Here is an 11,455-nt window from a genome sequence, read left to right on the forward strand (position 1 = left end):
TTTCAAGTTTGTCCTAGCGCGATAGACAGCAACATTGAATGTTCCAGTATTCAAAGAAACTTAATTGCTAAATTGGGAATCAAAACAACTAAACATGTGCCAGAATCCCTAATTTTAAACTACTACGTTTTTTGCTTATCGATGTCAGTGTCGTAAGCGCCATCGGCAATAAGGTCCCTTTTCATAGATAATAGCACAATTAATACCTATCACTATTAATTTTATCTGGGAGACCGAGCTTTGCTCAGAATAGTCAGAATACATAATAAAAGCTCAAAAATGCGCGTTTTCCCAAAGATAAGACCTTAGCTAGATCGATTTTTCGCCTCCGCAAACCCCCATATAACAAAATTCATCGAAATCGTTAGAGCCGTTTCCGAGATCCCCAAAATATATAAATATATACGAGAATACAAGAATTGTCGTTTACTATAAGATTAAATTAAAAATCAAAATATCTTTATGTAGGTAACATAAAAGGTAATTAAATAAAGGCACATTGCAGTGATTGATTTTATGAACTTTAATTTGACGCTATTAGTTTAAGAATTCGCTCATTAATATTCATAACAACATCCGACAGTTAAAAAGTCCCGACTAACTGTAAGAAGTGTGCGTCATACTCTGTCTACAAATAAATCTAGAGAGCGTGACGGTGATGGTCACGTAGGTCATGCGATATTGCTTTATGATATGATATATTATATTAAACAAACTAATAAACTTCAGGCCGTCCCCTTTCGGGAAGAACCTATGTTTCCTCAAGCGACAGTAGGTATAAGTAGTGAACACCGGACTACATTAATTAGTTTTAGTTTAACATTTGTGTTGTACGCAACTCAACATGTTGAAGGTACCTCTCTTGCTCGGAGTCATTCTGGTGGCATTTGTGGCTGAGTCAACCTGTCAGCGGTTTATTCAGCCAACATATAGACCGCCGAGACAACGAAAACCTGTCATACGTCGGGTCCGAGAAGCGGGTGAACTAACACCAATATTAGCTGTAGAAGATGTTCCATATCTATTAGACGCAGTGGAGTCACTGGAAAGGACTGTGAGGAGCTTAGACTCACCCAGTGCGAAACGCGGCGGTGGCAGCCATTCGACGTCATCAGGAAGTCGTGATACCGGAGCCACGCATCCGGGATATAACCGTCGAAACGCACGGAGCCTCGACTCACCCAGTGCCAAACGAGGCAGACGCAACGCACGAGAAATCAGATTGCCCGGTCATCTCAATCCTCTAAGGCCGAAGCCGTTGTTCCCGCGACCAAGTGTTCCAGCACCAGTGCCTCGCATTCCCATATATGCGAGAACTGCTCGTGATATTCATATCCCTGGAATGAAGAAGCCCACGCACCGTGACGTAATAATTCCGAACTGGAATCCCAATGTCAAAACGAATCCTTGGGATCGTATCGGTGGGAGAGGACGACATGGAAGGAGCATAGGCATTACCGAGGTTATTAATGATATCGAAATTTTAGATAATGTAGATTACCCGCATGAAAGAGTTGCTAGAGACATTCAAATTAATGGTCTGCCGAGAAAGCCTACGCATCGCGATGTGATAATTCCGAACTGGAACCCTCATGTTCGTACCAAGCCGTGGCAATCGCTTGGAGGGGCTGGTCGTGGTCATTGATAATAGGAAGTGCTAATTAAATCTAATACTTATGTGTATAAAAAACTTAAATAAAATTAATACAATCATAACATGATATGTTTTAGTACAAGCTACTTCCTTCTACCTACTTTTCTTTTTTTTCCAGCATGCAAAGCGCCACTAAAGTAATAGGTTTTAATGACTAGGGAACATTTTTAATTATTTTTTCTACACACAAATATTATAAACACCATGTATAGGTATTATACGTTAAAAAAAAACGCAAAATCACAAATTATGATCACCATAAAAATAAACTGTTAGGTGTAACTTGTGAATTTCTTGTGAAAATGCCATTATTATTTATATGTTCTCAATAATGACTTAGAAAACCTAGGATTTATGTATCTACTTACTTTGCTTTTGTAATCAACACATTACTTAGCTAACACGAAATTACATTTTTCGTTCGCATAAGAAAATTCATCTTGACTTGGAATTGTAAACGATATCGTGGAATTTTATTTCGTTCAGTCTAAAACGACTCTTGTCAGTTTATACTTATGAATAATTCAAGGAAACTGCAGACCGGGATCATTTAATATTGTTAGAATGAAACCGGGGTGAATGCAAGTTCGGAACGAAATAACGAAGATGGCAAGCACTGTAACGAAGATTGTTAGAGCGTCCTTATTATACCTTGCAGAGTATTTTGACTAAAAGGACCGTAACGTAATCATAGAAACGCGTTTTCGAATAAATTTAAAAAGTGTAAAGTTGTAAACTGAACATCGTCAACCTGCATCTACGAAGAACTTCAATAATCAGAAATAACAGCTTCAAACTTATATGCTTGGCGTGGGTGGAAAAATGGGAGGCACATAACTATTGTATTAGAGTACATCAATCAATTACGTTTGAATTGTGTTTCACATTTGATCTTTTTTACATATAAATTTTTGCCTCTTTTTGGATTTGGGGATTTTGTAAATTACTTTTAGTTTTCTTTTTATACTGGCCTATTCATATAGTTCTATTACTTCCGGTATTAAAATTCATAGAGTTCTACCGTGATGTTGCATCTCATTATCCACTGCTATATATTACCTATTTGTCTCTTAATTCATATCCACTCTAATGTTGCTATTGCTGTCTTTGGTGGCCTTTATGATGTCTCTCCATTTAGTGCAAAAATGTTCATATCAAAAAATATTGCACGAATCTTTCAATGGATTATGGTTGATTAAACACGGATGGCTTCTGGCAAAATATTGAAGTGCGCAATCTACAATGCAAAATTGTTTAATTAACATACACGTGTTACTCGTATTCAACGAAACCTTATAAATATTGTACAGCAATACTACTCGCTTACCACCTTTGCATACAAATTTCTATGCATTTATATCTAACTTTTCTTTGCTGCTGCTAACTGTACCTAGAGCAGGCCTATGGAACTCTCCGCGCGAGCTCGGTTTTATACCTACGAATCCGTTCCCGTTCACGGTAGAAAAGCAAGCCAGTTGGTTGCCACGCGCGCTCACGCACACACGTCGCGTTGCCGCGCGCTCGAATAGCGAAAGAAATGTCTTGAATATGCTAAAATGTATGCGAAAGAAACCATTGAACAAATAACACTAAGTACTTGTAGTGTGGATGAATGCAGAAACAACAAAACTAATATAAAATACCGTTTTTGCTCTTCCGATAGATAGGAAAAGTAGGTAGACATTCTCAATACAAGTACTTTTGGTTTTATTTTTACGATGGTTTCAATTGTTGTTGCAAGCTACTTAGGTGGTATTGAATTATTGATTCATTGCGCGGTTTATAAAACGGCGTAAACACTGCGTTTACTGCAGGGAGATATGACCTTTTAAAATGTCTCGCAGTCACTCGTCGGAATGAAACGCATAAACGGAATATTGTAATTACTTATTGCAACTTATCTTGCTCATGGTTATTTTACGCTATGCTTTTATATGACCAGTTCTAATGTTAGTTTGACAATTAAAACTTATATTTGTACCTACCTAAGTAGGTAGGTATCTTATATTAGTAAATCATTTCTAAGCGTCGGCAACCCTAGCGTTGCGCCGGTGCGCGGCGGCGCGTTGAAGGTCATTCCATTGTATTTTAGTGTAGGTATTAAAACGGTAGGTATTTGCGTTTTCTTTGAGAGATAAGTATCTGTTCGTAAGAACTATTATATAATCTGTGCCTAGAGTACTTAGGTTCAACTAAATGTGGTGAAAGAATGAATTTTCATAATGTCTCCCTTCATGGGCTCCAAAAATTCTAATGGAACGTTTATACTTAACCCTAAAAATACTATTCGTCACACTCAAGTTGTCGATAATCAGACGTACTTACTATTGGGCTCAAGCACAAACTATCCACGGAACAGGGCGCAGCTTTCCGTTTCCCTACTTTAATATTTTACTCTGGAAAATTGAGTCCCTTTGATTAGATCGGAACATGTAAAATTACTTTGGTTACAAACATAGGGTCCATGCCTATATGTAGGTATATTATGTTTAACTGTAAAATATGCTCTTAGAAATTCGGCAAAATGAATGATCAGCTTTTTACGACACAACTATCATAAGACAAGGCAAAAGCAAGCAAGTCATGTTTTCAAGTCCAATTAGGTTTGTGTCGCATTTCAGACTATGAAATACATCGATATTAATATTCTCTTCCTAGTGAATAATAATTCACGTAGCAAGCTAATTTACATTTCCATGCATAAGTAGGAGGCTTGTTTCCAGCGTGACGATGCAGATTTTTCTATAATAGTATGCCGTTTATATACTCGTACATTCGCATTCGTACATCTAGAACAATGGCAAGACTTTGGAAATTTCCAGTGTCACATTTATTAGTCACCGGCTACACATAAGTAGCATATACAGTGTGTGGCCTACACGGGCGAATAATTAAAACGTAGATTCTACTCCTCAAACAATAAAACTTTTGTTCAACTACTTTTTGAAATTATGTAGTCTTAAAATTGTCCCTTTTTCAAACAAACTAAATAATATTTTCAATGTACTTTAAATTCCGTCTAATTGACATTGCCCGTCAGTCTTGTCACCGTACAGGCATAATCAATTTCGTAATACATTGCGTGTTCGAATAAATTTTAAAGTGTTTTAAAATACAAACCACAAGTTATTTTTAAAAGTCGCTGAACAAACATTGTCTAGTTTGAGGAGTAGAATCTACGTTTTAATTTTTCGCCCGTGTTATAGGCCACACACTGTATACACGTCCCGAGTCGTAATATAGTATCCTAGCTAGCCCCGCGTCGCACTAACTTGGCGGAGTTTCTTTTATGCGACACTACCGCAAATCCCAGAGGTATATAATTTTTAGGTCACTACAGTAAGCTTTGCTTTTACGTTGGCTTGCTGCGCCAACCATCTTAAAAAGCTTTTTAATATTACATGGTATATAACTTACCCTTACTCTTGTGCCGGTACTAGAGTGAACTCAATTAACTAACACATACCTATTACATTCCCGTACATTGGGCAATGGTATACTAGACATATGGGGGCGAGCTCGAAGCAGAAGCTAACACTGCTAACACTTATCTGGAGTTCCTTTCGGCAATGTAGTTAATGAAATATAATTGTAAATTTCATGATTTTGGTTACATCTAACAAGCTATTCCTTGGAATTGTCTTACTACATGTAGCACTAAGCACGTAGCAGTCAAAAAATACGAGTATCTACTTCCAGGCTGTCGTACCTTTACCCTATAAACAAATTACAAATTTGTGATGACTTATCACGTGTAGGTATGCAAGAGAACATATAGATTCTAAGTTATAGATAAACAATGACTATAATGTTCTCCATTTTACGAGCACTTGCTAACAGCAGGAAATGGTGGATGCAACGGAAATGGCGCTCCCTGCTAAAGGAGCGAGTGAATTTTCCGCGTACTTAGCGGTTTTCGCTGCTACGACAAAATACTTAGCGGGCACTGCTTGCCAACGAACGACTATTGCCTGCTTTCGATGAGAAAACATTAGTGCGTCCCTTTCTGACCCAGCTAGTAGAAATAGAACAGAAGCTACCGCCTTTGCGATAATCTCAGCATGCAAGGCGCTTAGCGGCCATTATAGATTCAGAGCCAGCGTTAAATTGCAGTGGTATTATACCGCAACGGCTAATTTTCAGTTTAATCCTGTATGTTGCCTCTAATAAAGTTATTTTCAACGATTAACTCGGATACGGATCCTTGTAGTTAAAAATCGTTTAGGTAATATATACAAAGGCAAGTACTTTTACGTACTCTTACTTGTCTGTCTATAGGTAATCAAATATTGACCCATTCTCCATTTCATTCAGGCAGCCGGCAGGTATGATGGCCATACGAGTAGGAACCTTACTGTTTTTAGAAGAAACATATCTCTTAGTTATGTTTAGGCTCTTATCAATCTAAAACAAAAATTGTTTAGCAGTGCATGTTTATATACATAGAAAAACGCAAACTCCTTTGTATACAAGAAACAATGAGACAAAAATATGAACATTCCATCTGTATGAAAATTGAAATGTAAATTTTTATTTATTTCTAATTTCTATCATAATATTATCCTTAGCTCACTAAGTGAATTGTATATAATAAATGACAATGTATGACTATTACTGAATAAATTATATGATATGATATGATATAAAAAAAATGTAAATATAGGTAACTTTGATGATGTCAACTGTACTAATATTAGTAGGTAAAGTACTGGTCCATCCATCAAAATATCATATTACGCTGTCGTACTTAGGTTATCTAATAAACACTGAACAAATTAATTTTGTCCGAAACGAGATTATCCGATACCTCTGTTGAATAACTAAGGATCCCCGCAATATACTTGAAGCTGTGCCAAATGCGGAATATGTATGTTATATACTATAGTTGTGTGTGTACGTAATTACAGATCTTAATTTTCTCGCCCTACAAAAAATAAATTAGTTTCAGTCGGCGCGAATGATGTACTGATTTATTTACGCGTTTGGTCGAACTTCTATGTTCTCATGATTTATAAGAGCAAATAATGGATAATAATAAAATGGTTCAGTTTAAAAATAAATAGGAAACATGGGTATCTATTAGGCACTTATCTGACAGCCCAATTGTTGACACAGTAATTCACAGTATTAGTCATATGGCAACTTTTTAAATTTGTCAGGATGTCGCCATCGACGGATACCGGTCTGGGATACTGATATGGGAGGTCATCAATAGTCATCATCATTATCATTAGTTGAAATAATTAGAACACTTTCAACAAACTTTCAAGCTCATTTATAAATTTTTGAATTTTTGTGCCCTGCTCTGCTTTTATACTCCAATACTAAAACCACAGATTTTATAATAGGTAGTTCAAAAACGTCAGTCGTAGGTACCGTTATAGTTATAATATTTTCATCTGTCGACATTATGTGAAGCAATATTGTTAACCGAGACATCAATACAATTTATGCTTATAACGGCGCCTTCACTCATGTGTCATATTGGATATTTTTGTTATAGAACATTTTCTAATCACCTTTTGATGGCATTAAATATTGAACCTTAGACCTAAACTATACCGTTAAAACCGTTTCTAAATTATTTGATGCATATAATAAATCATAAAATATGTTAATTAAAAAGAGGGATTACCCATGAAACTTGATGAAACATTTTCAATAAGCCTTTGATGTCAAACTTGAGTAAAGTATCTTGTCCTCAATTTCGATCCGGTACTCGACTTCAAAGACCGATCGGGTGTCTTCCGTACCCCCATCTAACACATGTTATTTATTATGATCAGACATAGGAATCCGTGGGGCAAATTTTCTTGACAGGTAGGGACTTCCTATATCGATAAACTCAATTATCGATGCTCCTTCTATATATACTAGTGATCGCCCCCAACATTGTGTGTTTTTTGTAACTATTGTTTTGAAGACAAGTATGAAATTCACACATAGCATATTTTAAATAATCGCTAGGTTATATAAAGGTAGGGCGTAATACTTTTTGCACTATGAAATAGTCAATATTATCTCAACCTCTTTATTGATTGATTATAAATCAAAGCGAATTGAGTTATTGTTTTATTTGATTTTTACACTTTTAATAAAAACATATTTTTACAAGCAAACCTTTGAGTTATCACTGGTATATAGAACGAGCATCGATAATTGAGTTTATCGATATAAAATAGGAAGTCCCTACCTGTCAAGAAAATTTGCCCCAGGGATTCCTATGTCTGATTATGAATGCTCGGTAGATCAGAAGGAAATAATAAAAACCACCACCACCCACCATACCACCCTTGTAACGGCTGTAACGAAATTGGGGAGTGCATATAAGTACCTGTTAGTAACATAATTGAAATTCGGAACATTTACAAAATTGTTACACATACATGTAAGTGCATGATCGTTGAAGCTCTTTGAGGATTAATTTCCTATCTCAATTCTACAAGGACACGAGATAGACATGCCCCATTTAGAAAATGGCGCAACGGCTAAAGATTTCTAACCAAGGATCGCCATTTTGTAAAGTAGAAGAAGAGTATTCGGGTTTCACATCACGCGTCCAGTGCAGGTGTCGAGGACGCAGCGGCTATAGGCCCACAAACTTCTCTCTGCCATAAACCAAGCAATAATATACCTTTTCCCAATGTGTTAAAGTACTCTCCAAGACGCAGATAAGTTGGCAGGCCAGTACTGCAATACGCCTCTCAGATATTACTCCTAATATCCGGATTTCCGATGTTCGGGGACTTAATGGTTATTTGAATTGTGGTGTTTTGTTTTTTTATATGTGCTGTAGTATGGATTTATAGCGTTATATGCCTTGTTTAGAAATTGTTTTAAAAAGAATACATTTTTATGGCGTATATTGTTTTGAGGGTTGGTAATGTAAATAATGGTTTGAAATCTTAAAATCAAGTTCCATATTATATTCATCCTCGTCTAAATTCTATACTAGTTTTTTCACTTTCCAATCTGTTCGACTATGGAACTCTCTGCCTGCAGACTTAAGGTGCGCCCAGTCTCCTAATTCTTTCAAGAGACTCGTTAAACTTTACTTTTTATCTGCTCCGTAATACTTTTACCTGCTTCCTTTTCCCTATAGCTGGCATATTTATTATTATATTTATTTATGTATTTTATTTTATTTTATTTTTATTTGTGTTATACTGTTTTGTATTGTGTTTTTCTGTGCTAAAATTCTTATATTGAATATGAAACACCTACTGACATGACATAAATTTATTAATTTCCGCTACCTAAAGGTTGTCTGGAAGAGATCGCTTTTTAGCGATAAGACCGCCCGTTGTTTAACCTCTTCTTCCTGTTTTATTTGTATTGTTTTCTGTAATGAGGTGTGCAATAAAGAGTATTAGGTGTGCAGTAAAAAGTACACATCAAGTTCTTATTTTCCCGAGCTGTGTTGTAAATGTGTTAAGCATTCGCTGCTGATGCTATTAAAACCTCACCCACTTGCTTGAAGCCCGGGCATATTATGTGATATCATGATACCCATGACACGAGACACATAAAATGAGCTCGTGCAATTAAGTAAAAAATCGATCTGGTTTTCCAATGTCACATACTTACGTACTGTTGTTATGCGAGGTGGGACAGAGCAACTTGCAAAGTACAAGTAAAGCCTTCTTGAGTCACTTAGGGATATCTGTCATAGCGACAGATATGCGCCGTTATACAAATAAATTTAGCCACACCAATATGTACCTACAGTATGGCCAAGCAAGGCGAAAAGCCTCATTACTCTCATTAGTCATTACATGATGGGATTTATTTTTGGATGGGTAGTTTTATCCTGGTTTTAAACAATTGTTAATGGGCGTTTTTTTTTGTTGTCCCATACACTTTTTTTTTCAAATTTGGGATTTTTTATGTTATTTCTACTCAGAATTACGGGCTCTGTCTATCCTAATAGGAGAAAAAGTGTCCCAAAATTTCCATACATTTTTCGATCTTTCCATTGCGCGACCGCCATACAAAGTCTATGAAAAATGGTGACGTAATGGAAATAAAAACCTTAGGACACTTTTTTTCTCCTATTAGGATAGAAAGAGCTCGTGATTCTGAGTAGAAATAACATAAAAAATCCCATATTTGAAAAAAAAGTGTAGGGGACAATAAAAAAAAAACGCCCTAATATTAATGGTATACATACAACAGCTAATTTAAAATACTCTTGCAACATTGTATGAAAATAAAGTAAAACCACGAGCTTCTACCTGTAATAAATTGCTCGGAACACGACCATTAAAGTTCCATTACTTATTCAAAGGCTAAACTTGTCGTGTGTATTTTGAACGATTTTAGCACTAAAGAAAAGCATAAATTAAAGTAACCAAAGCCAGAAGAGCTTGCTCTTAAACCATAATTTATTCAGGATCACTTAGGCTTACAGCTTACTTTTACTATAGCGTACAAACATTTCTTAGGGCGTTTATGTACAAAATAAATATTATTCTATTATTGGGAATTGAAAAGCGAGTAAGTAGTAGTTAAATAACTTTCTGTACTTATAAATTTGTGCCAACAAGTATTAACATAACTGTTTATTATATCGCACAGTAAATATCATAAAATAAATAAAAATGAATACACATAGTGTAAAGATTTTTTTACTATATTTGCATGGTGTGCCCCGTGTCGTTGTATTTTAACTAAATTAAAGTGTTCATTTTTTTATGCAGGCAAACGAGCAGACAGATCGTCTGATGGTAAGCAACATAAGAGGGGTTGTAAGTTGTAAGTGCGTTGCCGGCCTTTAAGATGGGAGTACACTCTTTTTCTTGAAGGTTTTCATTAAGCTCTAAACTGTCAATTATAAACTGAACCTGTTCTATTACTTCACCATTTACCTATATTATACAAAGAAAAGTATAGTTAAATTTTAAAAATACAACACTCTACAAAACATCTTCCAAGTCATCAACACTTCAAAGCAATCCAATTAACAGAATTAAAATCGCGCACTCTCGGAATGTTAACGTAAAACAGACGCATGCAAAGTGAGTAGATCCTCTCAATTTCTCAACGTCATACCTTTTATGACTGCCTTACGAAACATGATTTCTATTTCCAGTTCAATAAGGTCGGAATTGAATTGATAAATAAGAGTGAAACAGGATGTTGGGAGAGTAAACCAGAGTAATTTAGCACTTCCCGCCTAGCCGGCCCTTTGTCACGTGCAAACATTGCTTTATGAAGAAAGTATTCCGTTATGCAGAATTTAATTACACGGCACAATGCTTTGAACCCGGTAAGTTGAGTGCATTTTAGAAAGTTTGTTTTCAGCTTAACAATATTTATGATTGTTTAGCTAAAACGTTTAATAACATGAACATGTAGTGTGTAGTTTTATTAGAAGACTTAAATAAGTGTAATGACTCTATACTTTTAGGAAAAATGTAAGATCTCTTTTACTAGTAGAGCAATTCATTAGAGCTGGCGCGAGATTTGTACTGAACTGTGAACTTTTTTATGGCACCAACTCTTGTACCTAAATTAATCAATTTGGAAAAGTGGTACTCTTATTCACAAACTTATACTTTTAAGGCTTTGATCTCGGACTGTCTAGAACACAAAATGACTAGTGTAATATTTTGCCTATATCTCTTTTAGTCTACATCGCAAACGGTCTAGAACACAAAATGACCACATATAGGTAGGTTAGGTTCGTTAGGTATCTTCAAATGGCCGAAGGCCAAACCGCACAGAAATAGGAGCCCCGCGGCAGCGGGGCTCCGTCGACATCGCTAACGTAAAGATAAACCGACGAAATGTAGGTAAATA

The 11,455-nt window shown here is 35.9% G+C and overlaps 1 protein-coding gene across 1 annotated transcript; it reads left to right on the forward strand.

Moving 5' to 3' along the window:
* Window positions 1-789: 789 nt before the first annotated feature.
* On the forward strand, window positions 790-1,680 carry LOC134649224 (uncharacterized). Its single transcript, XM_063503943.1, has one exon. It carries the CDS (start codon window positions 845-847, stop codon window positions 1,643-1,645), a length of 801 nt encoding a protein of 266 aa, XP_063360013.1. The 5' UTR covers window positions 790-844; the 3' UTR covers window positions 1,646-1,680.
* The last annotated feature ends 9,775 nt before the right edge of the window (window positions 1,681-11,455 follow it).

This window comes from Cydia amplana, chromosome 6 (genome assembly GCF_948474715.1).
Source record: "Cydia amplana chromosome 6, ilCydAmpl1.1, whole genome shotgun sequence".
Lineage (NCBI taxonomy): Eukaryota > Metazoa > Arthropoda > Insecta > Lepidoptera > Tortricidae > Cydia > Cydia amplana.

Coding starts and splice junctions, on each gene's coding strand:
- LOC134649224 (XM_063503943.1), top strand. CDS start 845: ATGTTGAAGGTACCTCTCTTGCTCGGAGTCATTCTGGTGGCATTTGTG.